The 15,080-nt window shown below is 42.2% G+C and overlaps 1 protein-coding gene across 1 annotated transcript; it reads right to left on the bottom strand.

The window, feature by feature from the left end:
- Positions 1-5,495: 5,495 nt before the first annotated feature.
- On the bottom strand, positions 5,496-9,489 carry neurod2.L (neuronal differentiation 2 L homeolog). Its single transcript, XM_018236988.2, has 2 exons — positions 9,401-9,489; positions 5,496-7,115 (listed from the first exon to the last, which is right to left on the bottom strand). The coding sequence occupies exon 2, from the start codon at positions 7,105-7,107 to the stop codon at positions 6,037-6,039; it is 1,071 nt and encodes a 356-aa protein (XP_018092477.1). The 5' UTR covers positions 7,108-7,115; positions 9,401-9,489; the 3' UTR covers positions 5,496-6,036.
- Positions 9,490-15,080: the final 5,591 nt, after the last annotated feature.

Below are 15,080 nucleotides of genomic sequence, written 5' to 3'. Positions count from 1 at the left end.
TCCCCTCCTAGTTGTGCCCCTTGCCATTCACTTGGCACCAGCCTCAGCCTGGCATCTCCCCCACCTCTCTGGCCACACACAGGACTCAGCTGATACACGATACTGTATATTATACACTCTATATATATGTATATCTATTGGCACACTGTGTATTGGACTATATATATATATACTGTATATAGAATGTTGCACTTGTTTAGCAAAAGAACTACATGGGCACAATTGGGCCAATATTAGAGATGGCGGATCTGCAGTCAGTGAGAGCTGCGACAAAGTTGGACAAGGATGTGGCTGCGCCTCCTTTGTTAAATGCGACATCATGAATTCTTGGCCTTTATGATATTCAATAACTTCCAGGATTACAATGAACTTTATCATGTATTAGCTGGGGGGAGGCTGTGTCATTTTGTAACTGCAAAATAGCCCATACACTTATATAGAGAGAGAGTGTGTGTGTGTGTAATAAAAGTGCCACTGGCCAAAGATTGTGTAGTGCGAGGAAAGTGAGTAGGAAACTGCCATATAAAGGGAAGGTGAGTGGGAAACTGCCGTATGAAGGGAAGGTCAGTGAGAAACTGCCATATAAAGGGAAAGTGAGTGGGAAACTGCCATATAAAGGGAAGGTGAGTGTGAAACTGCCATATAAAGGGCAAGTGAGTGGGAAACTGCCATATAAAGGGAAGGTGAGTGGGAAACTGCCATAGAAAGGGAAAGTGAGTAGGAAATTGCCATATAAAGGGAAGGTGAGTAGGAAATTGCCATAGAAAGGGAGGGTGAGTCAGTGGGAAACTGCCATATAAAGGTAAGGTGAGCAGGAAACTGCCATATGAAGGGAAGGTCAGTAGGAAACGTGAGTGGGAAACTGCCATATAAAAGGAAGGTGAGTGGGAAACTGCCATATAAAGGGCAAGTGAGTGGGAAACTGCCATATAAAGGGAAGGTGAGTGGGAAACTGCCATAGAAAGGGAAAGTGAGTAGGAAATTGCCATATAAAGGGAAGGTGAGTAGGAAATTGCCATAGAAAGGGAGGGTGAGTCAGTGGGAAACTGCCATATAAAGGTAAGGTGAGCAGGAAACTGCCATATAAAGGGAAGGTGAGTAGAAAACTGCCATATAAAGGGAAGGTGAGTGGGAAATTGCCATAAAAACGGAAGTTGAGTGGGAAACTGCCATATGAAAGAAAAGTGAGTGGGAAACTGCAATAAGGTGTAGGTTAGGGGAAAGAATTGATTTATTGCTACAATTCCTGCCCTGACTGCCAGTATCTGTCTAGCTGCCACCTATATATATATATATATTTATATACACACACAAGTACAGCCACAAAGACGTGTTGATGCACACACACATAGTAATATACACAACTGTAACACATATATACACAGACATACAGACAAAGCCCCCTGTCCCTATGCCAGTCCTCTGCCTGCGCCCAGCACACACACGGTTAATCCGCCGAGGAAGAGTCTGGCACGGAGCCCCTACAGTCACTAAGTTCCTCTGCCCACAGGGGACACATATGTGCCAACCTCCCCCCCCCCCCAGTCATTACCCATCTCTGCCCAGTGCCCCCATTAGTCCTGATTATGTAACTGACCCCTCAGCTGTTTTCTACATTTGTACATCAGGCGCTGCGCCCCTTTCTTTTACCTCCATAATAATAATAAACACGGCGCTAATATTATATCCCGGCGCTCTCCCTGCGCAACCCCTTCCTCTATTCGCACTTCTACGAAGTTACTTTATTCATAGTAAATTCACCCACTGCTCTGCCTAAACTGCACCTGCCATTGTAGTAAATCAGGAGGAGGAGAAGTCTGTAGTGAATCGGAACATGTAGCACCTACTGTAATAAATCAGGAGCAGAAACCTGTAGTAAATTAGAGCCCTTTATTCCCAGCAGGTCGGCCGTCAGGGAGGACAGTAGGGACTCAATACAGGACCCCAGTGGGAGCACTTTAGTAAATCGAGAGCTCTTGTCACTAGTGGCTCCAAATTACTCATTTACACGTCCCTACCTGTGAGCTGCTAACCGTGGACCTGCCAATAATACTCTAAATAAATCAGAAAGTTACCTGTAGTAAAATCTACTACGTCTAGTTGTAATATGCATATTGCCTTTTAAAAAATGAGTAGTTTCTTTTAAATCCAGAGTTGCAATCTCCAGTAAATCAATAGTAAATCTAGAGTTGCAATGTGCAGTAAATCCAGAGTTGCAATCTGCAGTAAATCGAGAGTTGCAATCTCCAGTAAATCAATAGTAAATCCAGAGTTGCAATCTGAAGTAGTCAATAGTAAATCCAAAGTTGCAATCTCCAGCAAATCAATAGTAAATCCAGAGTTGCAATCTCCAGTAAACCAATAGTAAATCCAGAGTTGCAATCTGAAGTAGTCAATAGTAAATCCAGAGTTGCAATCTCCAGCAAATCAATAGTAAATCCAGAGTTGCAATCTCCAGTAAATCCAGAGTTGCAATCTCCAGTAAATCAATAGTAATCCCAGAGTTGCAATCTCCAGTAAATCCAGAGTTGCAATCTGCAGTAAATCGAGAGTTGCAATCTCCAGTAAATCAATAGTAAATCCAGAGTTGCAATCTCCAGTAGTCAATAGTAAATCCAGAGTTGCAATCTCCAGCAAATCAATAGTAAATCCAGAGTTGCAATCTCCAGTAAATCCAGAGTTGCAATCTCCAGTAAATCAATAGTAATCCCAGAGTTGCAATCTCCAGTAAATCAATAGTAATCCCAGAGTTGCAATCTCCAGTAAATCAATAGTAATCCCAGAGTTGCAATCTCCAGTAAACCAATAGTAATCCCAGAGTTGCAATCTCTAGTAATCTCTAGTAATCTCTAGTAAATCTATTTCTCTTGTGTATATCTGGAATGGGCACCTTCACTTCATTTGAAATAATAAAATAACCCCTGGGGAAGCTGTTGCCTATGGTAAATATATCTAGTAAACCAGGCGCAATTTTCTCTAGCAAATCAGAAACGATAACCCCTGCAGTATTTTACACTTTTAGTAAATAAGTACTTGTTAGCCGTGTATAGTATAGGAGTGCTGTATTCCTCCAGCTCTTCAGGGACTGAAATTATAATAAATCAGAAACTCCTGTTCTAATAAATCACTGGTTATATTAACCCATATTGACTGCTACTTATAAGCAGTTGTTAACTCTAGGAAACCAGGAGGAACTGTTATAAAGCCAATCATCAGGTATTGGTTTAATTAAATAAGATATCTGGGCGCCTGATGTACTATAGGTGATCGCTACTGCTCCTGCTTTAGTAAATAACAATGCGCCTTGTTTAACATGGGCAATCGCTCCCGACTTACCGAGTTGCTTCAAATGTATTAGAGTGAACGACTTCCAGATGTACAAGGCAGAAGTCTTGAGTCGGGTAATTACTAGGCCACCTGAGAAGCAAGGGAGTGAGGTGTAACTATTACTACAAAGGGTCTGAAAGTGGTGAATGGCCCCAATAGATACTATGGGGTGCAGCGTGTGCGCAGGATTAGTGGATTCAGCACCGGACAGCTCCCATTCCTCTATGGAGGCACCTGATCTCCTCCTGGGAAAATGCCATTCCATGTCACCAAAGTTCCATAAAACTCCCTACAGGGTCGGAACTAGGGGTCGGCAGAAGAGGCAGCCTAGGGCTTAAAGCTTGGAGGGCGCCTCATATGCAGGTTACCCCTAGTCCGGCAAGTGTTAGATCAGTGAAAAGTGGGTGAAATCTCTGGTCAAAGTTCTTTGCGCACGTGCGTCCTCGGTTGCGCATTGGGCCCATTAACTCGTCCCCTCCAGAATTTTCTATAAAGGGTGTTGCCCCTATTTGTTTCCTCGCTGGCAGAAGCTTTGCACAGATCGCACGTATAGGAGGTGATCGCCTGTAGTTTGCTTTTAGCGAGCCCTCGGAGCTGTCCAGAAATGTAGTGCTGAACGCCTGCCATTGGTTTCATTATTATGATCCATTAGGTGACCAGACCTAAAAACCTGCTATTCTTTTATATTTTCTACACCAGCTCTTCATGGAACCCTGAGAAGTTTCTTTCATTTTTTATAGCTTTATAGTCGGGTATTAGGGGACACAATTCCTTTTCTTTTATAATTGAACTGTGGATTCTGGGACTTGTAGTCCAACAATAATCCCTGCTATAAAACCCTTTGCCATTATTACAGGACCCCCGAATTTCCCACAAACAAAACCCTAGGGCCCCTGTCCTAAAGGACAACCCTCAAAAGTAAAAAAAAATATATAATATTGGTCCAAAAGATCGAATCCAATTGACTTATTATATATCATTTATCAATGTAAAATCCCCAATGATGTCATTATTAAAACTGTTTTTTTATTAATTAACGCAATCGATTTAAATAATTTCTAAAGCGACTTCCCCGATTCATCTGAATCTTTCAAACCAATTATCCAATGAGACATCTCATGACATGATTTCGTTTTTATTTATTTTTTTTTATTTCATTTTATTTTTTCGGAATTAAAACGGACACACAAACACAACACCTCTAGTGCCCCCCACGCACTAATCACCTTTTTTTTTTTCTACAAGCTTAAAATCAGTAATATTTTTTTTTTTTGTTGACATTTATCAGAACCTGTTTGCAACAACACTGTGTAGGGTATTTAAATACTTTTTTTTAAAAAAATTGTGGCTGAAATAAATAGGATTAAATAAAAAAGAAACGACATAGGCGATAGAAATGTAACACATGTCATTGAATGCGCAAGTTCACACACACACAAATAAAGAAGTCAACAAAAAGGACTGCATTTAGTTTTTTCCTACTTTCTTGATTCGGAACAGGTGATTTGCATATTTATCTTCCCCCTTGGCCTCTCCATGCACTTTAAATAAATAAATTCCATGGCAAAACTTGATTGGAATTTTTTTTTTAAACCAACATTTATAGCCCAAAGGTTCGCCACGTGTCCATTGAAACCCCAGAGGTGTCTGAAATCTTTACCCAACCGATATATCTGCAGCTAATGAAACGACAGAAATCGCATTCGATTTAATCGGGATGAGTTGAAAGTCGCTCAGACACCTATAAGGTTAACCAAAATTGCACATTTATTGTACGCTTGGTCCCTAATATAAGATTTAAATAAATTATAATTTTTTTTGCATAGTTTTTACATTTTATAGTTTATTGCTTTATGCTCTAAATGTAACAGGAGTTGAATTAAATTCCTATTACAGACTGGTCGTTTTTGGGTGGCAGGAGTTATTGCCTGTGGGCTACAGTATATACACAATTGTCTGAGTAGGGTATTTATAGATAGGAGCAATTCTGGGACTAAATAATTGCACCTTGTGCGACTAAATTACACCCACAAACAATTCCTAGAATTGGTTGGTGGGAGCTGGACAGCAAGGGGCAGAGGACATGGACCTCTAATTGTGTACATCTAGGGGACATAAGCAGTTAAAACCAAAGATGATGTATAAGGCATGTGAAAGTACCCCGACACCAGAATAATGGGGTCACCTAGAGCAACAAAACGCCCAGGAATTGTAGACTATTTGTAGAAGAGCAGTTGACTTTTTAGAGCTGATGGTCAACCCAACCAACTCTTGGCCATAGTAGAGAAGAGTCACCCAGTGCAATTGTTGGACGTAAGACAATAGGGTCATCTACAACTCTTGGTTGTAAGCGATTATATCGCTTATCGGTTGTGACAGATGGTTGACCGAATGCACTGTCTTCAGCTCCAGGGCAGATATGGGTCACCTCAGCTCTAAGACTTAAAGGGCAAGTGGGTCAAGAAGTGAAGCTCAGACCTAGGTCAGAAGGAACAAAAGGGTCACCCAATGCTCTTAGACTTAAGGGCAGAAAGGAGCAATGGTTCAGCCTGAGGCTTTAGGGCAGAAAGGACAAGTGGGTCACCAAATGCTTTGCCTGCCGGTATTTAGATGGCACCAATGTTTGCTCACCAGGCTCTGCCAACCCTCCAGTGCACAATCCTTGGCACAAATTGCACAGTCAAACACACACACATGTAAAAGAAGGGGTCAGTTATGGAAAAATGCATTGAGTTCCTCATACATGGGGGCCCTGTCGTGATGCACGTGCATGTCGTAAGGCAACAGGTTGTCAGAGTGCCCCCCACTGCGCACCCCAGAAGAGCTGAAGAGCAGCCCATGAGCAGAAGACCTTGAGGCCTGCAGGGCTGAATAGTGCATAGAGTAGTGATAATTCTTCTCCTGGTCTGGAGACGAGTCCTGCTTGAGGGAGAAGTTGCCATTAATGCACAGTGGTGGGCTTAGGGGGGCGTCATACTCTGAGCTATTGTAGTCCGGAGACGCGTTGCCGTAAATGGAGTCGTAGGTGGCGCAATAGCCATGGCTTCTGAGAGCATGGGAGCTGGCCATGGTGCTGGACTGGCACTGAGAGGCTGACAGTCGGGGACACTGATAGGTGTAGGGGTGCATGGCAAAAGAAGAGTTTGGGCCGTGGTATCTGCCAGACTCCTGACCTTGCTCAGTTAGGAAATTCCTTGAATTGAGTTGCAAACAGCCGGCCACAAGGTTGGTGGTGGGCTGAGAGAGTCCCTTGCACAGGTTCTGCACATAGGACACCAAGTCAGGCCTCTTGCCGGATCTGAGGATCTCAGAGAGGGCCCAGATGTAGTTCTTGGCTAACCTGAGGGTCTCTATCTTGGACAGCTTCTGGGTTTTGGAGTAGCAAGGAACCACCTTCCTGAGGTTGTCCAGAGCTGAGTTCAGGTCGTGCATGCGGTTCCTCTCCCTGGTGTTGGCTTTCTGTCTCCTCACCTTAGACCTCTCTATCCGGGCTTTGGTCATCTTTCTCTTTTTGGGCCCACGTTTTTTGGGCCTCTCGCCATCCATTTCTTCCGTCCCTTCTTCCTCCTCCTCTTCTTCCTCTTCTTCCCCAATCAGGTCCCCATCTTCTTTACTCTCACCCAGAGACCCTTCTGTATTGACGTCCTGCAGACACTTCTCCTCCGACTCGTCCTTCTCACTCATGTCATCATCATCATCATCCTCACAGTCCTCGGTCCAACTGGCGAATTTCTGCACCTCGGGGATCAGACTGGGCTCGCTGAATAGTCTGGTCAACATGATGATGTCTGCCAACACAAGGGCGAAAATGTCAGGCACAGCCCATATGTACTAACACAGCGCAAATTTCACAGCAAAGCGGCGCAATGAATGGATAGATGGGTAGATACAGACAGGGAGAGAGATAATGATGAGAGAGAGAGGAGAGAGAGATGGATGATAGAGAGAGAGAGAGAGAGAGAGAGAGAGAGAGAGAGAGAGAGAGAGAGATGGATGATAGAGGGATGTATAGAGAGAGAAAGAGAGAGAGAGATTAATAAATAGAGAGAGAGGTGGATGATAGAGGGGTGGATGGATAGATAGATAGACATAGATAGATAGACATAGATAGATGATAGATAGATAGATAGATAGATAGATAGATAGATAGATAGATAGATAGATAGATAGATAGATGATAGATAGATAAATGATAGATAGATAGATAGATAGATAGATAGATAGATAGATAGATAGATAGATAGATAGATAGATAGATAGAGATAAATGATAGATAGATAGATAGATAGATAGATAGATAGATAGATAGATAGATAGATAGATAGATAGATAGATAGATAGATAGATAGAGGGATGGATAGATAAACAGGTGCACTATATATTCTGGTGGTCAACTTTATGGGCCAGTTATAGGGCCTGGACTGGATCTCTACAATCACTTCATTGACAGCAGAATAAACATTATTTGGTACCGGAATTAATGTGACTTCTCAGATCAGTCTATACATTGATTTATTATAATTATTATTTTAACAGAAGGAGAAATAATGGCCATAGAACTACAAAGACCCAGAGTTAATGAATAAGCAGAATCCGCGTAAGGAGAGATCGCACGATATATCGCACTATTAATAGGGGCGCAGGTAGAAGAGCTGCCCGAGCCCCCCCCCCCCTCCCATTTACAAGATTCTTCCGGCATCTGATTAGAATTAATTGGCTTTCAATTTAGCCATCACGGCCCCAAATTAAAGGCTGTCAAATAATGTTGATAGATCCAATTATTATTTCATTATAGGATCCCAATTTGCCGGCCCCTGCGGTTTGTATAAGGGGATGGGGAACGTATTACAGGCACAGGGTTACACTGGTGGGTGGGCACCCATAGAGGCACCCACAGAGGCCAGGACCCAATAACAGAAGATAGCCAGACACAGCTGGGGCACACTATGGGAATATATATATATATATATATATATATATATATATACACACACCAGTATAACAATGAGAGCTACATATGTCTGTACTCACCGCCAGACAAGACAGACAGACAGAGAAAAGATGCCATAGTCAGGGATATAGAAATAAATGAATAAAACCCGAAATAATAAGTACAGAGATGATTGATTGATTGATAAATGTCGGTGGCTTTAAAGATTTAAAATAACCAAACATAACAGAAAATGATGACTGAGGACAGACAGGAAAATGAAGACATAATATATATGTATATAAAGAAAGGGATAAAAGAGATAATATCTATATAGTAAATACAGTAGAGACAGACAGACATTACATACACAGATAGATACATTCTCTTTAGGCTTATTTATCCGATCCCCATATTACCTAGTAACAAATATTAACTTCATACACTTATAAAATAATATATATTAAAATAAATTGTATGTATGGCAGCCCCGAAATATGCCGCAATCCAAAAACCGGGTTATAATGAGATTTACAGTTAAAGTGATTATCATTGGGTTATTGCATTTTATTTATCTATTTCTCTATTATTTGTCTATTTATCTATCTATCTATCAATTTATGTATCTATCTATCTATCAATTTATGTATCTATCTATCAATGTATCTATCTATCCATGTAATCTCTATTTAGACACACACTTTCACTATATAAAATAGACTATTATTAGACCATGAATGATACAGACGAGTTTAATAGGAATAAATCGATGGAAATATCTATATGTATAAATATAGCGAGACAATATATCGGTAGTGTGTGTGTCTATGGATTTATCTATCCAAGGAATTGCCGGGCATCGTTTCTGAATCAGACAGACAGACAGACAGGGCAGTGTATTCTTCTCTCTCCCTTCTCTGTTCAGGCAGATCCAGCAGGCACCGACCCGACACAATCTCCCCTATACAGAGGGATGGCAAGGTCGGGGCTCATTGATGAAAGGAGATCAGTCCTGGAGGAGATGCTCAGTTGGGCATTTAGCGCAGAAATCAATAAAATCGGGCGATTTGGGGGCATCCTGGGCAGGGGTCGGCGCTTCCCCCTCACTCCAAGTTGGAGAGGATCCTTGTGAAGCCAACTTACCTCCAGAATTAAGCGATGGAGAAATTTATGACATGGTTCACAGCATCTTCTGGGAGTAGAAGGTTCTCCTTGAGGTTCTCAAGCTCCTTCAGAGAACAATCCAAAAGGAGGAGAGGGTGGCAAGTCTAGCGAGTCATGGTACCAGCTCTGATGCCAGGCCATATGGTTGGCACGTCATGCGCAGGAGCGATCACACGGGAGACTCTGATTGACGTGCGCTCGGATTGAGGGAGATTTGGGTCCCTGGGGGGGAGGACTTACCATCTGTCACTCTTATAAAAAAAATGCAAAAAGAAGAAGAAGAACAAGAAGAAGAAGAAGAAGAGGAAGAGGAGAGAGAGAGAGAGAAAAAAACTGAAGTAGAAAGGAGAAAAGCTGGATCGTACCAATCTCCAGATCTGTGGTGCAAAGTGTGAGTGTGTTGTACAGGGGAGGGGGCATCACTGAGTGGTACCTACACACACACACACACACACACACACAACTGGGGCACCCACCTTGTCAATGACACACAAACAACGTGATGTAAAGCCTAGTTACCCTCTCATGAGCAATATGCCCACATCTGGCACACAGGGGGCACTTATACCCAGTCACAGTGGCACATAATGGGTATAATGTCACGTGCCACACATCATACACACGACACACACACACACAGATATATATAGGAGATGCCCATACAGTGTGACACCCCAGTGATGCAACCCTATTCACCAAGTGCTGGCACACAACTCACTAGAAATATATATGTGTGTGTGTGTGTGTGTTTGTGTGTAACTATATGGTCACACAACTCACTAGAAATATATATATATGTGTGTGTGTGTTTGTGTGTAACTATATGGTCACACAACTCACTAGAAATATATATATGTGTGTGTGTGTGTTTGTGTGTAACTATATGGTCACACAACTCACTAGAAATATATATTTGTTTGTAGCTATATGGTCACACAAAGAACATGTCAGCTCTATAGACTAGGACATACACTACAGCCCAGACTCTCTCTCTCTCTCATACACACATGAACACACACACACACACAGTAACACAAATATAACCAACATATACAAATAAAAGCCAAATAATAAGAAGAAGGGCACAAGCCTTATTATTCTGCCCCCATCGTGGCACTACAGGCCCAGTTGGCACGGTGTGGGGGAATGAATCAGGTGCTGGTGTCTGTGTGTGTCTGTTGGGGGGGGTTTTGTTTCACAGACCCCCAGTGTGAGCGCCACAAAGACTAGAGATCTCTGCTGTTCCCCATCACAGACATGTGAGATAGGTATGAGAATAAAGGAGCTTGGAGAGTTGCCAAAAATCTGCTACTATAAAATCACCCCCACACCCCTCACCCACATCACACACACTACCCCCTCCTACACATTCACATACATCTCACACACACACACACACACACACACACACACACACACACTGCTCACATACCCTCACACCATCCTGTGCCCAACATACTGACACACAACACACTGACACACAACACACTGACACACAACACACTGACACACAACACACTGACACACAACACACTGACACACAACACACTGACACACAACACACTAGGTACATTAAACCTCTTCTCTGCAACATCACTTTGTGCTTCATCTCCCAGACATTCAATTCTCTCAGCTGTCACAATACCAACAACTAACACAAAGTTACATTATCAGCCAATGTCTATCAGTTTGTTACAATCTATTTCCTATGCAACATTTGTATCATTATTCACACAGGCACAGACATGAGTTCAACCAAAACACATTTAGGGGCCCATTCACTAAGCTCGAGTGAAGGAATAGAGGAAAATAGAGGAAAAAACAGTCGATTTTCGAATGTTTTTTTTGGCTACTTCGACCATCGAATTGGCTACTTCGACCTTCGACTACAACCTTCGAATCGAACGATTCGAACTAAAAATCGAATATTCGACCATTCGATAGTCGAAGTACCGTCTCTTTAAAAATTTCTTCGACCCCCTAGTTCGCCACCTAAAACCTACCGAGAACACTTTTCTGATCGAAGGAAAATCCTTTGATCGATGGATTAAAATCCTTCGATATTCGAAGTCGAAGGTTTTTAATTCGGCAGTCGAATATCGAGGGTTAATTAACCCTCGATATTCGGCCCTTGATACATCTGCCCCTTAGATTGTACACTCTGTGGGCAAGAGATATTGTGCCTGAATTTTTGCAATGGAAGAAATTCTTATTCTAATAGTTATAACAAACCAATAAGCAGAATCCAGCCTAGGCCAGTACTAGTTATTCTGAGTATATACTGTATATATATATATATATATCTCTAGGCTGATGTGGAAGTGTGATTGGCTGCAGTTCTGGAGCAGGGGAGGGACTTGCATATCAACCAACTGCTGTAGCTGCCCCTGGCCAATCAATTTGTATAGCACTGGGGCCAGAATTAGGGGAGCTGGGTCACACTGGAAGCAATCATAATACATTTCTAATAAATCTCTTCAATCTTTGATTCTAATTTATGAGTTTTAGATAAAAAAAATTGGTCTTCATTATTTATTTTGTATAGTTTTTTTTTATAGTACTTATTTGACTTTTCCTTTTGGCTCATTTCAGCTTTCAAATGGGGGTCACTGACCCCATCTACAAAACAAATGCTCTGTAAGGCTACACATTTATTGTTATTTCTACTTTTTATTCCTCATCTTTCTATTCAGGCCTCTCCTGTTCACATTCCAGTCTCTTATTCAAATCAGTGCATGGTTGCTAGGGGAATATGGACCCTAGCAACCAGATGGCTGAAATTGCTTCTGAATAAAAAGCGAAATAAGTCAAAACCCACAAATAATAAAAAATGAAAACCAATTGCAAATTGTCTCAGAATTCCCCTCTCTACATCATACTAACAGTTCATTTAAAGGTGAACAACCCCTTTGTGATCCGTGTCTGCTTATCTCATTATTTTCTCAAAAATACTCCGACCAAATCCGTACAGGTTTTTTTTCCCCATATTTATCAATTCATTTTCCAAAAATTTCTGTGCTGGAAAAAAAACGAAAAAATTGTAAAAAAAAAGAATTGTACCAATTTTTTTTTATTTTACACCTGAAAACCACAACATTTTCGGATAATTGCATGAAACCCAGCGCAGATCAAGATTTCTTTGGGACTTCTCCAATGGACTTGTATTCAACCTCGGCAGTTCTGAGATGCCGGATTTTCGGATTTAGACTTTTTCCATCCTCGGGCGATAATAAATCCCGAAAAATTTGTGGGTTTTTTTTCCACTAAAAACACACAAGGAATAACACAACATATGGTGATTGGCCTGGATACCCAGGGGCGATTCTGAGGCAACTCTATAGATGCTGCCCCCCTTGGTCCAAGGAGGCCACATTTCTTTTTTTTTTAAAAAGGGTCCTGCCCCAAAGAGCTTACAATCTTAAAACCATCCTTCTTATCTCGTGACATTCACTTGTCGGGTCCTTGTATTTTGTGGCAACAAATCTGTTGTCGTTGAATATTTTTGGAATTCATCACAGTCCCCAATGCAATTAGGCAGTCGGATTCATTTGCTGTACTGAAAATATAATAATTACCCAAGTGGAAAGATGGTTTCCACCCAAACTCATAGGTTAAAGCTATACAGCATTGGGGCCATTATATATATATAGGCCAGTGGAATACAGACCATCTGCATAAGGGGCACACTTACAAGGCTGTGGATATGGCTGCATGCTGATTGGTTGCTATGGGTTACTAGATCAGAACCCCCACCCCACTCATTGTTATATTGCCTGTAGAGTAGGGTTCAGTTGAAATACAGGATCTCCCCTCTGCAAAATCCGCTTCAGGGGCACCAATGATAACAGCAGTGGAATTGGAGATGGGCATCACCTATGATATTGCAGATCTTTATCTGCCTTGGCCATTGGTTGGCCCATGGGCCAATGATCAGGTCATCTAGGGAGACCCATGGGGATATCTGATACTGATAGGATGTCCTATCCTGCCCAATAGAGATCCAATGGCCAATGGAGCTCTGTAAGCTTCTGGAGTGGTCACTACACTAGTTGTCAAACCTTTTAAGGCCCTACTTGGTTGGACAACTGTTGGTCAAGGTCCCTTTAGCTCATAACAAGACTCAGATATAAAAAAAACACTTTTGTGTTGGACTGGGGCATCAGAACAACTGCCGGTGGGCACAATTCAGGGACCCCCTTATCTACCCAAACTTTTATGCCAGTGCCAATTAGCATAATATCCCAAAGGGAGACTCAAAGATATTTCATGCTGTGCACCACTTGACTGGGCTTCTCTTACCCCGGCGGAGTTTTTGTTACAGTCCATGGAGCGGCTGCTGAAAGGTAACTAGTGGGGGGGCTGGAGGAGAACATGAGCTCACAACCTAGTGATGAGGGGGATCGTGGAACATTTCCAGTAATAAGGGAACTGCACAGATACTGGGGCTCATTTATCAACACTGGGCAAATTTACCCATAGGCAGTTACCTATAGCAACCATTCAGTGATTAACTTTTTGAAGCCAGCTGCAAGTAGAACAATGAATGCAGCAATCTGGTTGGTTGCCATGGGTTACTGCCCATGGGCAAATTTGACCTTCATTGTGTATCCAATAGAGACATAGGCTATAAAGCCCAGGGCATTGGATGATCGGACTAGATCTATAGGTTTTGATTTAACCAATAACCTGAATCAAGGACTAACTACAGAGGAAGCAGACCCTGCGGCTGCAGGAGGGCCCAGGAGGTATAGGGGCCCCATGAGGCCCTAATTCATATACAATTTCAATAACTATTGGTAAAACAGGTCAACCTCTAGACATTTTCGGGGGCCTGAAAAATAATTTGCTATGGGGCCCCGTAATATCTAGTTACACCACTGAACTGAAAGGTAACAATGATTTGCCCTTATTGCAGCTGAGGGACCACAATGAGTCCGGACAGATGAGCAATTGTGATATCATTTTGCTGCCATTGATAAGGAGGGTGTAAATAGGGTTTTATAAACACATACAGGGTTAGACTAGACCCCTCCAGTCTCCGGGTGGGCCCAAGCCAATATAAGGACAAATTATTGTTATTGATTTCAGGCTGGTTGTTGGGCCCAGTCTGACACATAGGTCCATTCTAAGACACTTCTCTGCAAGGGCAAGTCCTTTGGTCAAGAGTGACCCATAGAATTTTCGGTTTCAGCTGGAGGCAACCAAAAGCCAGTATCAAGTGTTCTGCCTGCTGCGATTATGAAAACGCCCATTGTGACGTCACTTGTGCCCTAAACCTTCGGGAGGGAAACAAGACTCCGGTCCTGACCGAATCATAATGAAATGGAAGAAGTAATACTATTATTGGTCGGGTGGTCCCTCACTCCAAAGACATCAAGGCTCTATCGAACAGAGTCAGTGGCACCGTCCAAGCCACACAATATCCAACATGTTCGGACAGGTGCACCTGATGAAGGACATGTCTGTCCGAAACATGTTGTGTTTGAGTGTTTGAATAAAGTACACTGGATTTAATTTGGCTCTCCAGAGTGAACTTTGCTTGTACCATGAAATGGAAGAAGTCGGACCTCCGTTATGAAGCATTGCTCGTATTGTGGTGCCTCCAGGTACAGGGGAAAAAAATGGTTTTTGTATTGAAGGAGATTTTTTTTTACTATCC

This window comes from Xenopus laevis, chromosome 9_10L (assembly GCF_017654675.1).
Source record: "Xenopus laevis strain J_2021 chromosome 9_10L, Xenopus_laevis_v10.1, whole genome shotgun sequence".
Classification (NCBI taxonomy): Eukaryota; Metazoa; Chordata; class Amphibia; order Anura; family Pipidae; genus Xenopus; species Xenopus laevis.
The sequence above is the reverse complement of the archived record's forward strand: the minus strand, read 5'-3'. Positions and strand labels throughout refer to the sequence as shown.